At 39.5% G+C, this 22,868-nt stretch overlaps 2 protein-coding genes across 11 annotated transcripts in view; one reads left to right on the forward strand and one right to left on the reverse strand.

Moving 5' to 3' along the window:
* INTS14 (integrator complex subunit 14) overlaps nucleotides 1–7,558 on the forward strand; it is a 33,375-nt gene extending 25,817 nt beyond the window's left edge. For 9 of the 10 annotated variants that reach the window (XM_069458718.1, XM_069458727.1, XM_069458773.1 and 6 more), the window contains 3 exons: nucleotides 1,984–2,102; nucleotides 4,920–4,985; nucleotides 6,677–7,558. In XM_069458718.1, the coding sequence (XP_069314819.1) occupies nucleotides 1,984–2,102; nucleotides 4,920–4,985; nucleotides 6,677–6,928 (437 nt within the window). In that variant the 3' untranslated portion in view covers nucleotides 6,929–7,558. The remainder of the gene's footprint in view (nucleotides 1–1,983; nucleotides 2,103–4,919; nucleotides 4,986–6,676) is intronic. The other variant, XM_069458709.1, reaches the window with a different exon arrangement.
* A 1,002-nt stretch (nucleotides 7,559–8,560) lies between these two features.
* Nucleotides 8,561–22,868, reverse strand: part of HACD3 (3-hydroxyacyl-CoA dehydratase 3) — a 44,036-nt gene continuing 29,728 nt past the window's right edge. Inside the window, exons 6-11 of the mRNA XM_069458810.1 lie at nucleotides 20,575–20,685; nucleotides 17,059–17,186; nucleotides 14,736–14,848; nucleotides 13,408–13,514; nucleotides 12,693–12,824; nucleotides 8,561–9,722 (exon numbers count right to left, since the gene is read on the reverse strand). Coding sequence (XP_069314911.1) covers nucleotides 9,646–9,722; nucleotides 12,693–12,824; nucleotides 13,408–13,514; nucleotides 14,736–14,848; nucleotides 17,059–17,186; nucleotides 20,575–20,685 — 668 coding nt within the window. The 3' untranslated portion in view covers nucleotides 8,561–9,645. The remainder of the gene's footprint in view (nucleotides 9,723–12,692; nucleotides 12,825–13,407; nucleotides 13,515–14,735; nucleotides 14,849–17,058; nucleotides 17,187–20,574; nucleotides 20,686–22,868) is intronic.

The raw sequence follows: 22,868 nt of genomic DNA on the forward strand, positions 1-22,868 counted from the left end.
CACTCACTCTAGCCCGGGCAACAGAGTGAGACTCTGTCTCAAAAAAAAAAAAAAAAATGTGAGCGTGGGCGTGGGAGGGGCAGAAGGTAGGTTGGCAGTTGGCAGTAGCTAGAGCGGAGCAAGCCTCATCTGCAATGTGAAGAGCCAGGACTTTATCCTGCAGATACTGGGAAGCCACTGAAGAGGCGTAATGTGATCAGATCCTTCTGGCTACAGTGAGAACAGAGGGATATCAGTGAGGAAACTTTGTGCTCTAGGTGCTGGTGCCTCCTGGAGTTGTGCAATATGGCCATAACCCAAGTGAGAGATAAGAACTTTGCATTTTAGAAAGATTGCTCCATGGAGTGCAGATTTGAAAAGTCAAGAGCCTGTGGTTGGAAGTTACTGTGATAGTCCTGGAGATATGAAGATGCAAGTGAGGGGTTGGGTGTTACTGTGACAGTCCTGGAGATATGAAGATACAGGCCAGAACAGGGCAGTTTCTGGGGGTAAAAGATATTTGGGAGGTAGAGCCAATGGTATTTGGGTAGGAGAATGAAGGCAAGAGAAGAGTTGAGATGTTCCCAGGTTTCCAATCTGGGCTGCAGGGTGAAGGTAGTACTATCAATATTAATTGAAATAGAGAAAAGAGGAAGAAGAGTAAATTTGGGAAGAACATACTTTGTGCATGTTGAGTTTGTGCCTATGAGATGTAGGTGGAGGTGCCTGGAGACAATTCCGTAGGAGTCTGGAGTTCAAAATAGAAGGCAGAGTTGGTATACTTTTTAGTTATAAGTATGTTGCCAATAGTTAAAATGTTGAGAATGAGGGAAATTGCTTAGGGCAGTGGTTCACAAATATGAGTTTTTGTGTACAAAAGTAAAACTGGAATAACTACTGCATGTTCTCACTCATGTGGGAGCTAAAACAATTGAGCTCATAGAAAGAGAGTAGAATTGTGGTCGTTAGACACTGGGGAAGCCTAGGAGGGAGGAGAGGATAGGGAGAGGAAATGGATACAAAGTACAGCTATGAGAGAGGACTAAGTTCTGATGTTCTATAGCACTGTAGGCAAATATGGTTAATAATTTAGTGTATATTTTCAAAAAGCTAGAAGAAAGGATTTTGAATGTTCAAAACACAAAGAAATGACAAATGTTTAAGGTGATAGACGGCAGTTACTCTGATTTGATCATTACACATCGTATATGTGTGTTGAAATATCATTCTGTATCCCATAAATAGATACAATTATTACATGTCAACTCAAAATAAATAAATAAACAAACCTGAAGAACTTGTTTCAAAATCTCGGTGAGGGCCAAAGATTCTGATTCAGTAGGTCTGGAGTCAGGTCCAATAAAAGTATTTCTTCTCTTGCCCTTTTCCTTAGTTTGGCTATATATAATTTTCCTCTTTAATTTTTTTAATGTGTATAGACTTATGCCGTCTAATCTGGTAGCTACTAGCCATATGAGGCTATTTAAATTTAATTAAAATGAAACAAAATTTAAAATTCAGTTCCTCAGTCACATGAGCCACCTGTGAAGTGCTCAGTAGCTAGTGGCTACCCTGTTGGACAGCACTGGTTTGGAACATCTCCATCATCACAGAAGGTTCTGTTGGAGGGCTCTGGGCTAGACTATATAGAATTGCAGTATATATGTACATGTATATATTTTAAATGTGTATTTTGCCATACATGTGTATATATTTTACTATAAAATACATATACTTACTATATAAAGCAGATAAATGAAGCTTGTTTCTTTAAAAACATGAAGCTGTTTTCACTTACATGGGCCTCAGTTGATTGGTTTCTTACATCAGTGGCTTTCTGTTGAGAACTGGTCCCCCAACCTGACTGAAGTTAATGGATTTTCTTAATTAACAAAGTAATAGGATATAAAAGATTGAGTGATTCAAAGAGCTTCTAGCCTAATTGGAAATGTAGTTGATTGTATTTTGCCAGATGTCATTTCAAGAACGTCTTTTTCTTTTAAGATGCTAAAGAAAACCCTTATGGTGAGGATGACAATAAGAGCCCATTCCCCCTGCAGCCCAAAAACAAACGCAGTTATGCCCAGAATGTGACTGTCTGGATCAAACCCAGTGGCCTGCAGGTAATATTACCATTATGTTGCTTTCCACTGGGGACAGGAGGAGGCATTTGGGCAGGAAGGCAGACATTTGATTTGATTTTCCTTTCCTTTGATACTTAGAAATTAATTTACTTCTAATGTTTGTCATTATTTTCAAAAATGATTTGAGGTGGCCTACAGTAAAACATATATAGCAAAAATCATTTTTTACAAAATTTAAAGCAGTAAGAATCCTAGAGGAAGAAGGAACACAATTGTGCCAGGAACCTGAGGCAAAATGATAATTGTATTTGTGCAGTTTGGCTCTGAGCTTCCTGCTACCAAGGTCAAACAAGAAACATGTTGGGTTATATAGTTTTTCTTGTCTGATAAAAGGAAGCATGTCACTTCTTCTAAGGAGCCATATTTTCCTGACATTGAAATTTAATGTAAAATTTTTTTGACATGGTGAGGCATTGAATAACATAATGGATGTTGTCTTTAACAGCAGTTTTGAAAAAGATTTAAAAGTCTTCATGGTTATTTCTTCTATCCCTACAGTAGAACACAAGCCAGGTACTCAGCCAAGGTACTCAGGGACATTTTTCCTTCCATTGACATAAAGTCATTTATACCTATTTTTAAAAATCATTCTTCATACTTTTTTCTCCTTTGAGCACCTTTATTTACATTTGTTCCTCCAGTGAGTCCAGCCTAAGCCAAATGAAAAGAGGCCATCAGGCCAACTGGACAACAAAAGTAGTTGTTGACTGCATAGTCCCTTTAAGCTCTCTCAGAGACTGAACCATAGCCTGCCATGGCTAATCGGGCACAGGGCTCTTTGTTGGAAAATCGGGGTCTTAGTTTTTCCTGCTGTCCCCGACCACAGCACCTCCTTGTCACAGGGATAATTAGAACCAATTCTATCACCAGTTATATAGCTGAGTTTTTAAGTTACTTTTTAAATTTTATTTTGGTCCTGGGTGTATTTTTTTTATTTTGGTAAAATACACATAACATGAAAAGTACCATTTCAACCATTTTCAAGTGTACAATTCAGAGGCATTTAGTACATTCACAATGTTACACAACTATCACCACACACTATCTAGTTCCAGAACATTTTAATTACTTCAAAAGGAAATTCTTTGCTCAATACCATCAAACAAGTCATTACACATTCCCCACTTCTCCCAGGCCCTGGCAACCACCTGTTTGCTTTCTGTCTCTGTGGATTTATCTATTCTAGACATTGCATATGAATGGAATCATATAATTTGTGACCTTTTGTATTTGGCGTCTTTCAGTTAGCATGTTTTCAAGGTTCATTCATGTTGTGGCATGTATCAGTACCTCATTCCTTTTTATGGCTGAATAATATTCCATTTTATGCCACATTTTGTTTATCCCACTCAGTTGATGAACATTAGGATTACCTTTTGCTATTGTGACTAATGCTGTTATGAACATTCATGTACATGTTTTTGTCTGAACACTTGTTTTCAGTACTCTTGGGTATATAGTTAGGAATGGGATTGCTAGGTCAGATGGTAGTTCTGTTTAACTTACTGAGGAACTGCCATGCTTTTTCACAGCAGCCGCACCATTTTACATTCCCACTGGCAATGTATAAGTGTTCCAGTTTCTCCACATCCCCGCCAGTACTCATTATTTTCCGTTAGCCATTGTAGTAGGTGTGTGGTATGTCTTTGTGGTTTTGATTTGCATTTCCCTAATGACTAGTAATGTGCATCTTTTCATGTGCTTATTTTCCATTTGTATATCTCCTTTGGAGAAATGTGTCTATTCAGGTCCTTTGTCTATTTTTTAATTGGGTTGTTTGTCTTTTTGTTGTTGATTTCTTTTATATTCTGGATAGTAGACCCTTAGCAGATATATGGTTTGCAAATATTTTCTCCCATTCTGTGGGTTGTCTTTTCATACTCTTGATAGTGTCCTTTGATGCACACAAAAGTTCTTCCGTTTTTTTGTTTTTGATTTGTTTTTTTTTTGTTTTGTTTTGAGACAGAGTCTCACTCTGTTGCCAGGGCTAGAGTGCCGTGGTGTCAGCCTAGCTCACAGCAACCTCAAACTCCTAGGCTCAAACAATCCTCCTGCCTCTGCCTCCCGAGTAGCTAGAACTACAGTATGTACCACCATGCCTATTTTTTATTTTTTTCTATTTTTAGTAGAGAACTCCTGACATGAAGCAGTCCTCCTGCCTCGACCTCCCAGAGTGCTAGGATCACAGGCACGAGCCACCTCGCCCGGCCAGAAGTTTTTAGTTTTGATAAAGTCAAATTTATCTGCTTTTTGCTTTTGTTGCCTATACTTTTGGTGTCATAATTAAGAGATCATTGCCAAATCCAAGGTCATGAAGATTTACTCCTGTTTTCTTCTAAGAGTTTTATAGTTTCAGCTCTAACATTTAGGCCTCTGATCCATTTTTAGTTAATATTTTTATTTATGGTGTGATGGAGAGGTCCAACTTAATTCTTCTGCATGTTGGATATCCAGTTGTCCTAGCACCAATTATTTAAGAGACTACTTTTTCCTCATTGAATGGTCTTTGGAAAGAAGCAGCTGGCTATGGATGTATGGGTTTACTGAGTATATTTTTGTGAGACAAGTTCATTTCTGTTAAGGGATTTCTTTTATCGTTAAGCCTTTTGAAGGAGGGAGTGCTTTATTAATGTTTTATTAAAAGAACTCTGACATTAACTGAGAAGAGATCCTCATCTTGACTTCATACCTCTGTTCTCATTCACATTTCTTTACCATTTAGAGCCATCCTTTTGTATTCTTTCCCCTTTTTTACCACAGAATTCTAATATTGGATTTTTTTTTTATCCTGAATAGACAGATGTACAGAAGATTTTAAGAAATGCAAGGAAACTACCTGAAAAAACACAGACATTCTATAAGGTGAGACTGTCAGAATTATAATGGAAGAGGGTGTGCCCAGGCGATGTGCCCAAAATAAATGGTTCACAGTAGTAAACGTGCGAGATAGCAGCGTGAACATGGGCAGGGATTAGAAACATAGGACTTGTGTCTCAGTTTTTTTCATCAGGTAAAGGCAGTAGAAGTGATAGGTCTGTTCCTGCCCTAAAATCTAAGAATTGGAAGGGTTTAAATGGCCTTGTTCTGTACAGTAGGGGGGTTTCTGCGTTGGTGCTGCTGTGAGTGGCTGAGGAAAGCAGCTGAAAGGACTTGTGGGTCATGGCCCTAAACCCTCCTCACCACTCCCATACGGGTATCCAGTCCAACTCCAGGCAACCAGTGTATGTGGCTTCTTGGGATGAGGAGTTGCCCAGAATGTTCTTACTACACCAGGGAAGCTGCTTCCAGGAATGACTTCTAAAATTGCAAATTTATGAATTGCAAAGGGGATGGCCCTTCAGAATCAGAGCTAGCTAATCCAGAACACTGGTGAAGAAATTATTAATTTACAGGGGTGAGGGGGAGTGGGGGATGTTTAAGCTCAGTCCTTGTTTCTCCCGTCCTTCTGGTGTTTGGCCAAAATTAAATTATGTGCAGCAGGTGTGCTGTATTGTCATTTGTGTCCTGGCCTGCTAATCCTAAAATATGGCACACACAGCCAGCCTCAGGCTAGCCTCTCTTCCAGAGAACGTAGATGCTGCCTTGTCTGGGTGTTATCTCGTCACCTTTGTTACCGTGGTCTTCAAACCTGATTACATAACAAGCTGGTAAAATCAAGCAAAAGCAGCTTTATTTAATCAGAGTTCAACCAGAGAGCTGCTCAGCCAGCCACGTCCCTCCCTTACTGAAGCCCACAACCCACAGAGGCCCTGGTAGGCACTCCGTGGCTGCAACCCATCTCCGCACAGAGCTTTCTACACACGGTCATCAGTGGTCTATTCAGGATGACACACTTGTTCTTGGACCTTCTTCTGAACTTTTTTAACAGATGATAGTAGAGAGGTGGTCAGAGAACCCATTTTTCTTTTCTGGTTTTGTATAATCCTACATGTTAGAGCTGGGGAGGGCCTCTAGCAACTGACTGCTTCAGCCCTGCCGTGGGCAAGGAAGGGGTTACCTTCCTCACTGTGTAAGTGAGGCCTTTGAGACCCAGAGAGGCTGCACAACTTGCGCACATCACTAAGTGGTTGATGGGGCACTTTGTGTTTCTGTGCTTCCACCCACTGCCCAGCCATTATTTTTGTGGTAGTCTTTTCAGTCTTAGGCCCTGCCAGAGAGACACCAGAGAGTTAAGAGCAAGATTTGGGGCAAGTCTTTTCCATACCTGAGTAACAGAGGAAAAGTAATCCTCGTATAGTTATGAGTAAATGAAATGATGTATGCAAAGGGCTTATACCATGTATGGCATAAATGCTCATTAGCTGTGATGATGACAGCCTGTGCTGGAGGCAGCTCACTGTCCTCCTTAGCTTGATCCAGTCACCTGTAGAAGAACCACTTCCCCGTTACGCCATCACACTCTCATTATTGGCATCTCTGTATAAACATCTGTTCTCATATAAAAATGTTCCCTAAAGTTCAGGGTCAAGGATAACTTATCTAAGTTGAGCACTTAGAAAGTATGTGATGAGGAGAACACATTTCACAACACTGGTTTTTTCTGTCTTGTTCAGGAGCTAAACCGTTTACGAAAGGCTGCCCTGGCCTTTGGTTTCCTGGACCTCCTGAAAGGGGTGGCTGACATGCTGGAAAGGGAGTGCACGCTGCTGCCCGACACAGCCCACCCCGATGCTGCATTCCAGCTGACCCACGCGGCCCAGCAGCTCAAGCTGGCCAGTACTGGCACCTCCGAGTATGCGGCTTATGACCAGAACATCACACCTTTGCATACAGACTTCTCTGGGAGCAGCAGTGACAGAATGTGAAGCTGACTCTTGGAGCCTTCCTTTTTTCATTTCAACTGAAAATGATTTGGTTTCCAGTATGTTCACCTCTGGAACAGCCACCGAAAGACTTCCCTGAGGCTGCCACAGAAGGACCACGCTTGCTGTTTTCAGTGACGTAAGTGTGAGAACAGTCTGAAGGGTGGCTGGCTGGTTGGGCTTTAACTGTAGCTTTCTGGGGCTCATACTCTTTAAGCCCCAAAGACAGCTGTTGCTCCCATGATGGGCACATCTGCTAAGAAGCTTGAATGACTGATGAGCACAGAGCTCCCCCAACCTTCCTCAGGAAACCTGACCGGCAAGGGTTCTCTGGCTCTTCTCTTCGCTCCAGTTTTATATCTCAACTCTAAGGGCACTTTCAAGCTTTATGCTTGGGATGAGCAACTCGGGCTGTTTGGGGCTAAGTACAAACCCAACACCACTAAGTTTCAGAACTTTTCTTAGAACTTTGGGCAAAATGTGGTCATAGCCCTCAGGTGCTTTTGGTATATCTTGAGATACAGACTTTTTAAGAGCTGACACGTGTAAAATGATTTCTGTTTCTCCAAGTTTTTTTTTTTAATGAAAATAAAATACTGGATTTTTTATAATATGGTTTCACTATGCAAGTAATGGTCCTTTGCCTTTTGGTCTGTCCTACCACTTGAATATAATTTCAATTTCCACATTGACGTCCTTGTTTCTGACACTGATTAGGCCTCATTGACTAAGCAAGATTCTGCCCAGCAGATTTAGACAGATTACTGATTCCAAAGTCAGTTATGGTTCCAGTTTATCAGCTAGCATCATGACCTTGGGTAAGTCATGACCTTGGCAACTTCTCAAGGCCTTACTTAGAACATCAATGCTTTTCCACTTGCTCCGCGCACCTTCAGTATAACTTCCTCAGGCTTCAACCAGAGCAACTATTTCCAGTTTCATGTGCTCAACTGCCACATAAAATTTTACCTGAACAAACGACTTTCATCACTAACAGCTGGAAAACCATTAGATTAAATGATGTTTAGACACAAATTATCAGGATTTTGATTGTAAATGTTTTAATAGAAATACACAACCTTTCACTTTCTCAGACAGCATAAAGGGGGTGTAACAATCACTGAGAATACAGAATTTTGCCACGAGGATGCAGCACAATCTACTGCAAAGCTGATGTGCCCAATTACACAGAGTTGAAAGAACATGAGAAATCAATACAAACACAAGTGTTGACAGATGTTACAGACATGCAAAATATCCTTCAGTGCAATGAATTTTTTTAAAAAGTCAGCCTCCCTATGCTAATTAGACGTTTTAGGTCAATCTAAGTTTCCATTTTGGGCTCAGTGAAACAGCATTAACTCATTGGGTCTCCTTTCCCCCAGGAACAATGGGAATGGCAGAACAGAAGGAGCTTATGCCTTAAATTCATTTATTTATACAAGTGTTACTTCTAACACATTTTACTTGGTTTACTTGGAATGTATCAGAGGAAACTGACTTTTTTTTTTTACAATGGCCAACTAGATGTCTAGATTTGTTTTCATTCCCCTTTTGGTGGATGTCTAGCCCAGAATCATTGTTAAAAGATCAGCTGGTGGTTCTCCAACCAAAGTTCCTGCTCTGTTTTCAGTGTCTTTCTGCGAACAGGTAAAAAAGCCAGTCTATTAGCAGCAGAATGAAAGCAAGGGTTTTGAGGTCTATTCAAAATGTACAGTCCCACCCCTCACTAGACAAGTACACAAGTAAATGGGCTCAGCCAGCACAGGGGAAGGAAATGACACATTTCTGTTTGTGCACAGCTCAAGCCAGAATTCGGAGGCAGGGCTGGCCTACTCTGATCCTGCCAGTCTGTCACAGGCTGCACTGCCAGCAGCTGCGTTACTGCTGGTTTGACCTACATATTTGTGTTCCCTTCTGACCCCTGCTGTCATTTGAGTTTGTCACTCTTATAATCCCATTGCTTTCTAAATAATGTTTCATCTTTCTTTAGTGTTGACAACAGTTCTGATTTAGCTAGGAATGACGTGGTCATAGTGTTCCAAGGTGCTGACTGGTTTCTCTCAAATCATCTTGTGCCTCTCCAATGCCCACACTGCTAAGCACCGCAGTAACAGATGTCGTTAGGCTCAAAGATTCTGACGTAAAACATGTTCTCTAGCCCCACTCTCGCTTAGAAATGTTTTACGAATGAATGACTCCACTTTATTTTCTAAGTCAATGCCACCCCACTCAACAAGTAACCGCTTGGGTACAGAATGTATTAGGTCCTGCCTGAGTCATTTTTACCAGCCTTCTATAGAGCAATATAATCTTGCTTTTTGTCACAAGCCAATAGCTAAAAAGAACAAATCCCAACTGTAAGAACGGTCAGTACACTATAAACACAGAGCACTGAAAGAGTATCTCTGGCAGGTACCAGACAGACAGACTGGACAAGAAGTGGAATGGGTGCGGCGGGGGTGGGCTGAGCCTTTTGCTGTTGTTAACCGAATACACAAGAATGAATCTGTCATCAGATATCAGGAATCCATGTCATGCAAGTACTACACTAAGATAATACAGTAAATTCAGGAATGTTACTGGGGAAAACGAAGATAGTCTCACTAAGAATTTAATCATGTAACTTTAAAAAAACGTTTACATTGGTACAAGAAGGTAAAACTGTAAGAATCGTAGATTAGGCTCAAACTGGCAAGAAGCCATCTAAATCTCTCTTTCTAGTGGGTCTTTTTCTTTTTTTGTCCATAGCGCCGTCTGCGCTGTTTATAAAGGTGACGGAAATTTATGTATAACCCTGCAAAAGAGAAGAGGCCAGTTAGAAATGAGAATCTTTTATCTTTGTCTATTTATAACCAGTAGCTCCTGGGGCAGGGACAGTCTCTAGTTGTCTGTTTTCCACAGCACTAAGATTACTGCAGCTGTTCAGGAAGTACAACTTAGAACAAATCAGTAACAATGCACTAGAGACAACCCAATTTTTCCTCAGTGGGTTTACACTTAATTTTTTCTGATATTATAAAATTTTCAACCATGCAAAATGATTAAATCATTGTACAGTGAACACTACCTAGATTTAAACTTAACTTTTTACTCTATTTGCTTTATCACATACCTATTCATCCCTGTAGCCATCTCATTTTTGATGCATTTCGATGTAAGTTGCAGACATCAGTACACTTCCCCCTGAACACTTCATTAAGTATAGCTCAATATTCTTTTTCTTTCTTTTAAGGTAAAATTTACATACAGTGAAATGCACAAACAGGAAGTGCAAAATCAACCTAATTTTAAATTCTAGGCTACTCAAGGTTATGTATTATTCAATAGTCTAAAAGGCATCAGACACTTTTCTAGAAGGTATAATTCAGTAAATTAAGAAACACAGGATTTCAGAGTCAGAAACAAGTTTCAATCCCGCTTGTCCACTGACAGTTCGGTAGCTTAACCTCACCTCAGTTTCCTCATTTATACAACGAGTTAAAAGTATAAGTCTTTACAATAAGACTTATTGTGAGGGAATGGGTGTATGTTTTAAAAAGTGCTTTGACTTGCATACCAATGTTAACTGGTATCTATACTGCTTCAAAACTATAAATGTGAATTTAGGATTTATTTCATTCTACCTATTCATAAGAATAAGAACAACTACCTATTCAGTGCAGACAAACTAAATATGGGCATAAAATCTTGCAAATAGTTTAAAACAATATAAACAACATGAAGAAAAGATCCTAGGGTTATTACACATTGGAGTATTTCTACCCCCCTAACTTTTTTAGTAAAATATTAAGAGACTTTCCAATAGTTTTTCCTCTTTATCACTTTCATTACACCAATTTCATGGGGTCTGGTTACAGTAATAGTAAATTTATACAGTAATAGAGGTAAAGAATTCTTAATAAGTGCATTTTCCAAACTGAAGCTTACTGTCTTCAAAGGCCAAAACATTTTAACATTTTTGGTTAGAAATCTTTCTGAGAGGGATTATACCCTTTCCTGAAACAGAAAATATGAATGGAATAAAATTTAACCTTTTGCAAATGACCTGGACCCATGATGTATATAATTTAACTGTACCCCTGCATGTACTGGTATGTTGAGGGCTCCTAAAGCTATGGGGTAGGTCTCTTCTCCCTCGATACTAAATGACCAAGACCACTGAGCTTTCTGGCTTCCTGTGGTCTTCCTCTCTGTCTGGGGCAGCTAGCCTCCAAGAGGATCCCCAGCAATTCCCACACCTCCCGTTATTTCATACCCTCAAGTAGTCTCCTCATACAGACCAACCCACATTATACTGGTGTGATGTCACATCACTACTGAGGTTGGTTTCTAAGAGGCACTGTGGCTTCTGGTTCTCCCTCTGACCACTAGCTCTGGGGGAAGCTATGCCATGAGCAGCCGTGTGGAGCCGTACGGTAGCAAGAAACTGAAGCCTCTTGTCAACAGCCACAAGAGTGAGCTTGGAGCAGATCCTCTGGCCCCACTCAAGTCTCCAGAAACCACAGCCCCAGCTGACAGCTTGACTGAAACCTCATGAGAGACCCTGAGCCAGAACAGCCAGCCAGGCTGCTTCCTGACCCAGACATTGTGTGAGATGATAAATGTGTGTTCTTTTCAGCTACTAATGGGGTAATCTGTTACACGGCAATAGAGAACTAATATACTATCTATTGTGGCATCTTTCTGTGCTTAGGAAACCAGACAGCTATGCTCATTTAGGGCCACCTCAAGTCTTTTGTGAAATAAAGCAGGGAAAAGACATAAATTAACATTAAAAGATATTAGAACTTTAATACCTTTTAAGGTACCAGTTAGGAGGTTATCTTTAAATGTGTGAAGTTCTATGTATGATAATTTTTTCTCCTCCCAAATATATTTAATGACAAAATTCCTTCCATTCTGATTGTTTTTATTTTCTCAGTTGATATATTAAAATCAAGAAATATTAAATTGCCTACTCTTGTAAGAAAAAATGATTTCTTTTTCTAAAGTTATATTTAACCTATATACAAGGGTGTATGTCTTTTCACATCTATGTATATAGTATATATAATCTCGGTAGGATCACATATAGTTGCATTTATAAAATATCAAACATTGATTACTAATAAAAAATTTAGCCAAAAAAAAAAAAACAAAGAGTCCTTATAGTTAGGAAGGCTTTTAAATTTCTCAAATCTATAATAATTTAGGTTTACTTCTTTTCCTCTTCTTTTAGTTCTTAGTTTTTATGAATTAAGGCAGGAATTTATGATTTCATATAAACATAAACTGATAGTGAGCAGGCTCTCCATGAGGAGCAGGGGGCTTTCCCACTGTCAGGTGGAGGCTTAATGACAACCCTTGGCTGCTCAGGGGACGTCACTACCTTCTTCCCTCCTTGCTGTCAGTTGTATTATCGTCTCTACAAACTCGGCATAGGGAATGTGCTACTGAAATTAGTCAAAGTAAAATGAGCTGCTTACTTTATTTTAAAAGGGCTCCTTACATTGTTTTAAACAAGAAATATATTGTGCGGTATACTCCCAGTAACCAAGAGCACTCCCAAGAGCATAGTTCAACCACTGGCGATTTGGGAAGAAATCATTCCATACCCTAACACATTCTCGTCGTGGATCTGTTTCTGCACAGTAATCTTTCTCTAACTCTACCCTACTCTTTTGGAAACAAGAATTTTAATAAGGACTTTTAAATTTTTGAATCATTTAACTCTACTCTCTAAGAAGTGACAAGAAAAAGTCTGTATTACGCAGCCAATACTTACCTAAAAATAACATTATAAGATAAATCTGAAGAAAAAAGGAAAATTTAACTTTGATTTTCATCGGATATGGCAATGTAAAACTGAATCTTCCTGTTTCATTGAATATTGGAATGGACTGGATCACTGCGACAGCTGAAAGGAGAAACAAGAACTTGTTGGAAGCAAATGAAAGTCATATCTAATGACAGTTCAGCCTCCAGCCCTCAAAGTTTCCGTTCCAGGTTTGTTGGAAATGCTTCCTTCCCCGCTTTGTACAGAAAGCTCATGCCTCTTCTTTTATCCTCTTTGTTTTCCTAAGACATAAGCTTCCAAGCTGTCAACAGAGAGATGAGTGAGGAACAGCCATGGCACCGGACTTCAGTTTCCTATTCTAAGAAATGGAGTGAAAGATCCCTACACCTCACTAATTGACTAGGTGTTTGTCAGAATAAAATGAAGTCATCAATAAGACCTGCTTTGGAATATTAAAAATACCGTATAAATAAGAAGCATGCAGTATATGCCCACGTGGCTTCCTAACCTTTCAAAATGAGCTACTTGCCTGGAGGTGTGGGTACCAAGAGGACTATGGAAGGAAGCCAACAGGAAGAAATCCCTGAAAAGTTCAACCCTCCATTTATCAGAAGGCTGGTAGAGAGGGGAAGAAACGACTGGTCTCTCAGATACTGGGCACCCCTTGGAGCTAAGCTATGAAACCTAGAGTTCCTGAAAGTACCTTCTGCCAAACATCCCAGAGGATATATAGGAATCCACACAGTGTAACGAAGCCATGTGAGCACTTTCCAATCCATGTCGATGCAGCAAAGCATGTAGAAGGGGTACCTGTTGAAAATAAGTAATTCCAATGTTAAAAGCCACTTCAGGTTCTGAATACAACCCGAGAATATCATTCAAGCAGAAGGAATATTTCTCAATTAGTCACACGTGGCTTCTTCAGAACAGAATTATAATTCTGGGCAATCTCCCCACAAACTCCCATCATGCTATTCCCTAAATTTTCAAAGGATGTGAACTCTCTTTAATGGCAGGCTAAGTTCAGGTCTCAAAGGAACCCTCTTTGTTCAGCACATGGACTGCATGCTCAGAAGCCTTTTGGCTTTATTGCTAGTTCTGATCTATGTTCCCAGTGGGTAAGGAAGTCAGATACTTTATCTTTGGATAAATGAATTGTTATCAAAATTGAAGTATACAAAAGACCTCTAATCTAGAATCAGACATACTCTATTCTAAAGGAGATCTCATAAGAAAAGAAATTTGTTTCTTCCCAAGTAGTAAGATAACATTAAGGACCTATACTCTGCTTCTCCTTTATATCAAGTATACTGGAGGGCACACTGGGTGCCATGGGGCAGGGGCCACAGTTAAGAAACAATCTAAGGCTGCTCCTGCCTGTTCTTCCTCTCGATGACCAACTTTGTCAAAACACCAGCAAACCAAGAGCTGAGGAGTTCATTTGCAAAATCCTTCTTCCACTTGACTGAAAAGGGAAGAATACAGAATATGTATGGTCTGGTAAAGGAGACTACACCTACTTTAACTGGATCAGTTTTTTAAAAGATATTTCTTCTACTGAAACTGAGAATGGAAAAATTAGATAAGCCAACAATTCAAACTTCAGTAATCTTATAGTATAAGATTCATTTCTACCATCCCTTCTAGAAGGCTAGTGTTAACTAGTTCTATCCAACCTGGATTGCTCCTTCAACCTTATGCTTCTTCAGCACTTTCAAGAATTTCTGCACATGGACAGGTCCTCTCTTTCCAAGACAGCAAGGTCCCGAAGCCACAGGAAGATGGGTCTTTCATTTTTCTGGTTCTCTCCCTCTGCTCCCTAATGCCCAGGCTAGAATTATGATCCAATGGCTGCTTTAAAATAAATCTTCCTCAACTTTGCAGAGCACATAAATGCAGCTAGAATTCTTCACATATGTAATCTCAGTGCCAAACCAAATGAGACTCTGGCTAAGACAGCAACGCCCCAAAGAACAGAGCTGCTCCAGAGAGGGGGAAGCATTTAATCACCAACCTGGCATTTCTACCCACCTGAAAATTTCAATTGAGCTCCACAAATAGAACACAAAGAAAACCACAGCTTTGTTTTGCATTTCTTCCATGGTGCCAAAGATGATAAACAAAATAAAATTTCTTCCAAGAAGCTATTAGAAAGACCCAAAAGAGAGCAAAACGTTAATAAAATATATATAAAAGTTATATAAATGTGTTATCTGAAACCTGACCCCACTAAACGCAAGGTAAATAGAAAAGACTGAGCTCAACTAGTTTAATCCTGCTCCAGTTTTAAAATAAGTCAAAGTGCCCACCCAGTCTTTGTGACTAGGCAGGTGCAGCATTTGTGCATGTGTGTAAGTATGTCATAAATAGTATATTAAAAACACACACACATTTAAACACAGTTTAAAAAATACTGCCAAGTAAAAATTTGGGTCTACATAACCCAATTTAAGAAATAGACCACCACAAGCATGGCACCCCGCCCCCCCCCCCCCCAGGTAACTGCTCTCCTGTGTTAATCATGCTTTTCGTTACAGGTTACTGTTTGTATGTGTATTCCTAAACAGTACGTTGTTTCATTTTGCCTGTTTTAAAAATTTTTTGAAATCATGCTATGCGTACTATTCTGTGACTTGCTTCTTACTCAAAGAGTTATAGCCCAGAGATTGATCTATGTTGATGCCTGTGACTATAGTCTATTCACTCACTGCTGTAAGGCATTCCCATATATGATAGACACTCTACTCCTGATGGTCTCCAACTCCTGGGTTCAAGTGATCTTCTCGCCTCAGCCTCCCAAGTAGCAGGACTACGGGCACGAGCCACTGCACCTAGCTTTACTAAATCCTTATAATGTCTTAATTTCTTGTAGGGTAAGTCTCCCAACTTGGGTTCTTCTTAGATGAATATTCCTGGCCCTTTTACATTTTTTTTCTCCTCCATTTTTTATTGTGGTACAATATAAACAACACAAAATCTACCATTGTAACCATTTTAAGTGTATAGCTCAGTGGTATCAAATACATTCATACTGTACAATCATCAGCACCATCCCTCTCCACAACTCTTTTCATCTTGTAAAACTGAAACTATGACCAAAATAAACAATAACTCCCTATACCCCCAGCCCCTGGCAAATACCATTTTACTTCCTGTTTCTATGATTTTTGACTATTCTGAGTACTCCATGTAAGTAGAATCCTGCAGTATGTGATTTGCTGTGACTGGCTTATTCCACTTAGCATAATGTCCTCAAGGTTCATGCATGTTGTAGCAATGTCAGAATTTCCTTTGTTTTTAAGGCTGTATAATATTCTACCATATGTATAGAACACATTTTTCTTATCTATTCACCTGTCGATGGACACGAGTTGCACATTTTAGCTGTTGATAATACTGCTACTATCCTGGGTAGACCTCCGCTTTTCCACAAAACTTTAGAATTTTCTTGGCACATTCCAAGATTTTTTAGACTGTGATTGGAATTGTATTTAATGTATAGGTAAGTACGAGAACTGACTGTTATAATATTGAGTCTTACAATTCAAGGACAGTTTGTCTGCATATTTACTTTTTGTGCTCACTATTCCACTCTGTATCTCAAACAGTTGGGAATTTTCTCTTCTGCTGTGTTAATCTACCACAAAAACTGTCTATTAAATTTAAGACTTGATGACAGTATTTTTCATTAATAGAAGGTCTATTTGCCTCCTTTTCAGATCTGCTTACTTATTCTTTAGTTTATTGTTTCCTCTTCAAATCGTCAAGTTCTCTTTAAACATGATTATTTTCTTGTCTACATCTGATAATACTCATATCTGAATCCTCCTGCGTCAGTATCCCCAGTGACTGGGACGACAGGCGCGCACCACCACACCGGTGTACAGTCTGCTGTTCTGCTGTTTCTTGCTGCCAGTGCCTGTTTCTTTGGTTTTACAATCTTTGGAAGCTGCTCATTTCCAAAGTGAAAAGAGTTCCTAGGTATTTGACCGCCATCCTCTACCCGAGGTGGGAGGAGACCAAGACATTTCTAAGGAAATTGAGGGTAGGTTTTTCTGCTCCTACTTGAGAATCAAATTTCCTTAGCTTTAAAGCTGTTTCTGTATAATTTAGTGATTTCATGAGGATGTTATAAAAAAAATGAAATAGACCTGAAATGGTAAAAGTCTACTTTTGGAAAATATCCTTGAAGTTTACAATTTTCCTTCTTGTTCAGATAAAACAGTGCACACACAGGAGTAGAACCAGGTGTTTTCATTAATTGTTTTTACTAATTCTTTGCCAAGTGTGACATACCTACTAGGTAAATAATGAAATCTTTCATTCCCGACCCTTGAGCTCAACTGCTTAATACCTGGATAAGACAAGGTATCACCGGTGACTTAATGACTCCGATTGCTGCGTTGATAGTTTCCACAACTGCCAGCATCTGGCAGAAGTACATAATGTCGGCCACAGTGTGGAATGTGTCATAAAAGGACTCTATGGGCACAGATAAATATTAAGGGTAAATCAACTGGCAAATTCCAACATATTAATTCTCACATGAAAGGAATTTACATGAAAGGAAAGAAATAACAAACATCCAGTGAGATTCAAGTTTCTAACTGGATGTTGCCCAAGCGGAGCTCGAACTCCTGGGCTCAAGCAATCCTCCCACCTCAGCCTCCCTAGGAGCTGAGACTACAGGAGCCTGTTGCCTTTCTCATTTTTAAAAGGCAAGAAAAAAGCACACCTAGGCTTCATGCACTTATTATATGCTGAAAAATCGACGAATCAAGCACAGACATAACTCTTTTCAGATTCATTATCTCATCTAATTCAAAGCTAAAACTATATCACATGTATTGAATGCAATCTAGTCTTTTCAAATCTCAAAAACTGCACAATTATAAATAAATGCAGAGAGAAAAAAATATTGAATAAATTTAGGTTTCAAAAACCTTAATTGTGTTTGTATCTTCAGACTTAATAATTCTTATTCTGAGCATGTGTCCTAACTTAAAAAATCTAAAATGACTTTTAAAAAATCTTTATGAACAAGGTTGTTCTCTGAAACATTATTTATTTCTACAGGCATTAAAGTAGAAATGGTTTACACATCCAAGAATAAAGAAAGTTTAAGTAAACTATAATAGATAGTTGACAGATTATATGATAATTTAAAATGATAACCTTCTATGAGGTTAGCAAATATGGTATTAATTCCGAGTGGTGTGGAATATAAAATCCTTTATTTTTCCTGCTGATGCTCCCTTGATATCCCGCATCCCTACGTTCTCCTTTGCAGTGTTTCTCAGCCAAGGCACCACGGACGTTTTGTGCAAAATAATTTTTTGTCCTGCATATTGCAGGAATTTTAGGCTTCCTGGCTCCCTGACTGTTGAAGTAGGCAAGTAGTACTTCCAAGTTACTGTGACAACCAACAAGCATCCTCAAATTAGGCATTTTCAAATGCCCCCAAGGAAGGCACAAGAGCTGCAAATGAAAATCACTGGCAAAGAGAATCATATTTCACATACTTATCATTAAATTAAGTTAATTCAGATTTAGAGTTAAGAGGTTCCATAGAAAAGCAAAACTTACAGCTGAAAAATTATCACTAATGCGCCAACAACGTATAAAATTAGCCTCCGTTTAAATGTCTGTCCCCACTTAAGAACAGGCCTATTTACTGCATCCAAGTCTTGGTCCCTCATTCTTCCCACTGTCAGCAACATTCAACAATGTGAACAAAGATTGCAAAATGAAATTAAAAATCTTTTAAAAAGACATAGGCTATTCCTGAAGTCAATCACATTAATGATGGACAACTGTTTTAATGGCACATAAAGATACTGCTGAACGAGGTTCTGGCAGAGTTGGGCCAGTTACCAAGAAAGCTAACACTGTAGGAGCCTCAAAAGAGAACAGCTTGAATATCAGATGAATAAAAGAGGTCCTTGCAAAAGAACTGAAGAATCTCTCTAGTATTTTTGCAAAAATTATCCAATTTACAATCTTACTGCAGTCAAATGTGAAATGAAAAATGGCATTTTAGTGTTACTATATAATTTTGTCAGAAAAATCCACCAATAAATAAGTTCAAAATTTGACTAATTCTTTTCTTTAAGGAATTAATGCAAAATTATAACTTCTATTTTGTTATATATAAGATAAAAAATCTTTATTGCCTTAGTGTGCTAGAGTCCTCAAAGAGTAACTGCTGACCTTGTTCACTGGCTGTGGCTCCCAGGGCACAGTCACCAGGTTAGTGACATGCTTCAGGCTGACCTATACAACTATTCTACTCACTTATATCCACAAATTAAGGAATGACATATTTTAACTACTTCTTTAGAAGACCTCTATTATAGGAACGTGCAGATTTCCCATAGTGTACTGTCAAGTGACTTTACTCTTGACACTGCCTCTTTCTTCCTTAGTGACTTATCCTGGTTCTATGAAATAAGCTAACCTTTTCCTCCTGATGGTCTTTGTTGGTTTTCTAAAGAGTTGTTTAATTCAACAAATGAACTGAGTGCCTGCTGTGTGGTAGTCACTGTTCTACACCAGTGAACAATGTACACTGTAATAAGGGGAGATAACTATAAACATAGTAAACATAGTTTCTTAATTGGAGGTTATGAGGGTGGTTGCAAAAAAAAATGATAAAAAATTTATTTTTATAATTTTAAATGTCACTTTTCATGACAAAAAAAATCTTTTTGTTACTGTTTACAATGGAATTTTGGTATCGTTTTTAAGGGGGTTATTTTAAGTGACATTTTTCCTGGACCTGGTCTCTAACTCCTCACCTCAACAATCCTCTTGCCTTGGCCTCTCAGAGTGCTAGGATTACAGGCGTGAGCTACCACGCCGGGCCTACTTACATCTTCTATTAGGATTTAATTTAATTTTTTGAAATATGACTCTTAAATCCTTTGGGGAAATTTATTTTTATATACAGTGTGAGAAGAGTAAAACATTTCTTGCCTTCCTCATGTACCCAAAGCTAAGTAATTGTCCTTGGAAACATTAGATTTCCCATCCAATAAAAAATTATTAAAAAATATTTCCTTTCCATGATTCATGATTCCTCTTCTATCATATATGTAATTCAGATACATGCCTGTGTATATATACATACACATACAAACATATATACACACACATACATATATATATAATGTAAGAGCTATTTCTGGGCCTCCTAATCTGCTCTATTGATTAGTCTACTCTTATACTAATGATATACTATTTTAATTACCATACTTTCATATCAGACAGAAAAAGTCCTCTCCCATTACTCTTTCTTCCCCCAAATTTTATTACCTATTTATTCTTCCAAATAAAATATCAGAATACTTTTGATCAAAATCTCAAAAATTTTTCATTGGCATTTACTTTGGCCAGGATTCTGTTAAACATATAAATTAATTTAGGAAGAACTAATATCTTTATGGCAGTCTTTTCATTCTGTTTTAGAATCTATTTAGGCTCCAAAAGGGTAAAAACCCTTTTGGACTTGCATAACTTTCTGGAAGTAGCATGTCAATTTATTTAGCTATTAATGAACTATCAAGTAGTGGACAGAGAAAGGGATTGTAGCCTAAGATGTGCCTCCAGCTAGCTGTGCAAACATGAGACTTTTTTTTTTTTTTTTTACCATCTCTAAACCTGTTTTTTCACCTGTTAAATGGAAAGAATACCCATCAGCTTGTTTCAGAGGGCCACGGGAAATAAGAGCTATGAAAGCACAGTGGAAGGCAGGAAGTGCTACACACATGTGGGGGTCATCATCAATACCAAAGGCAGAGAAGGTTACCTTTGGTGAGGAGTGGGCCAAACTACCAAAAAGGGAAAATTAGTCCTGAAATTCCTTACTTACCTTTTCCTAAGATAAAGAACCGCACAGTCAAGTTGACAAAGATCCAGGAGAATCCCAGGAATTGCACGAGATTATACATGAACAGGTATCCTTTCCTCAAGCTTATAAGAGCTGGAAAGCAAAGCAAAGCAGTAAGATGTCAAAAGCAATAATCACCACAGGAGAGGGTATGTGGGGCGCATCCGGGTGACTTCAATCCTTTTTCCTTCCTGGGTGCCCCTAAGCTCCCACACAAATATCTAGTCCATGTCTTCACCAGCCTGGGCTCGTACTTCCATAGAAAAACACATAAGGAAAAATAATGAGGAACATTGCTCTCCAAGGTCCGTTTTTAAGTCTTTGTGATAGTCTTGAGGGGTAAGTATACAGACATAACAAACTCAAGAAAAAATATTACATCTGGTGTGACATTATGAGATACATGTTGGCTTTCGCCCAGTGGTTTCGGCTTGTAACTCCCACAGCCCTTGTTACAGTCTTTCATTATAGTGTTAGGACATGTTAGACCTCAGAAAACAGAATCTCTTCTCTCTGACCATCCCCTGTCTTCCTTTCACCTGCCCATCCCATACCCTGGAGGAAGGAACTCTGCACAGAGAGGCCAAGAAGAATCTGAACAGACAGGCTTTGCCAGATTTAGATAATACCCTTTTTGTCCAATCACAACTTGACACAGTTGGCCAAGCTTCGATGCCTATCCAGTAAAGTCTCCATAAAAGGCCCGAGAAGACAGTGTTTGGGAAGCTTCCGGATAGCTGAACACGTGGAAGTTCTGGAGGGTAGCACACCCAAGGAGGGCATGGAAGCCTCGCGCCCCTTCCTCCATACCTCACCCTATGCATCCCTTCATCTGTATCCTTTGTAATATCCTTTATAATAAACCAGTAAACGTAAGTGTTTTCCTAATTTCTGTGAGCTGCTCTGGTAAGTTAATTGAACCCCAGGAGGGGGTTGTGGGAATCCCAGTTTATAGCTAGTTATTCAGGAGTTCTGGAGGCCTGGACTTGCAGCTGGTGTCTGGGGGCAGTCTTGCAGACTGAGCCCTCAACCTGTGGGATCTGGAGCTATCTCCAGGTAGACGGTGCAGGAATTGAATTAGAGGACACTCAGCTGGTGTCTGCTGCAGAACTGATTTGCTTGTTTGATGTGTAGGGAAAAGCCTCCACACATTTGGTCACAGAAGTCTTCTGTGTTGATTGTCATTGAGTGGGAGAATAAGAAAAAACGCATTGAGTGTTGTGTTTTTCCCATAACACTTGGCAAAGTATGGCCATCTTGGGAGGCATTACAGAAAGGAAATAAAGATCTCCTCAGCTCCTGCTCTAGTCATCTTAACACAATCTACAGTTTCTTCTTTTCCGGAATTTCTTTAAGGTCATCTCTTGAAGCTAGCTCAAAAAGGTAGAAACAATGAATGAAAAAAATAATTCTGATATTTGGCCATATATCCATTCAACCAAGGATGCAAAGACAGATAAACCACGATGCTGCTCTCAGAGCTTACATTCTGAAAACCATAATACCAGATGGAGAGTGACAAGTAACGTCTTATGAAAATTTCACGGTGGAGGCCGGGCCCGGTGGCTCAAGCCTGTAATCCTAGCACTCTGGGAGGCCGAGGTGGGCGGATCGTTTGAGCTCAGGAGTTTGAGACCAGCCTGAGCAAGAGCGAGACCCCACCTCTACTAAAAATAGAAAGAAATTATATATGGACAGCTAAAAATATATATAGAAAAAATTAGCCGGGCATGGTGGCACATGCCTGTAGTCCCAGCTACTCGGGAGGCTGAGACAGGAGGATCGCTTGAGCTCAGGAGTTTGAGGTTGCTGTGAGCTAGGCTGACGCCACGGCACTCACTCTAGCCTGGGCAACAGAGTGAGACTCTGTCTCAAAAAAAAAAAAAGAAAATTTCACGGTGGAATGACATTAGGCTGGGGAAGTAGGTATCAAGCAAGCCTACATGGATAAGCTGGCGTCCAATCTGGGCTTTGAAAGACGGACAGGATGAGGACATAACCAAAGGAGGACAATTTCACACTGAGAGGCAGGAAATGGGGGCATTAATTCTGTCTACAGCCTAAGGCTCATGGAGACACAGCCAATGACACAGTTAAAGACAGAGTCACGGCCGAGTCGGAGGAGTGAGGTAAAGGCAAGGGCAGTTCTCAAGACAATAGCACTGGTGTTGAGACTGTGCGGCTACATATTTTTTCCTAGGCTACAGATATTCTGCACAGACACTTGGCTGATGCTCAAATAGTCGCATCACTAGTGTGGCCAATCACAAGCAGCC

This window comes from Eulemur rufifrons, chromosome 2, assembly GCF_041146395.1.
Source record: "Eulemur rufifrons isolate Redbay chromosome 2, OSU_ERuf_1, whole genome shotgun sequence".
Classification (NCBI taxonomy): Eukaryota; Metazoa; Chordata; class Mammalia; order Primates; family Lemuridae; genus Eulemur; species Eulemur rufifrons.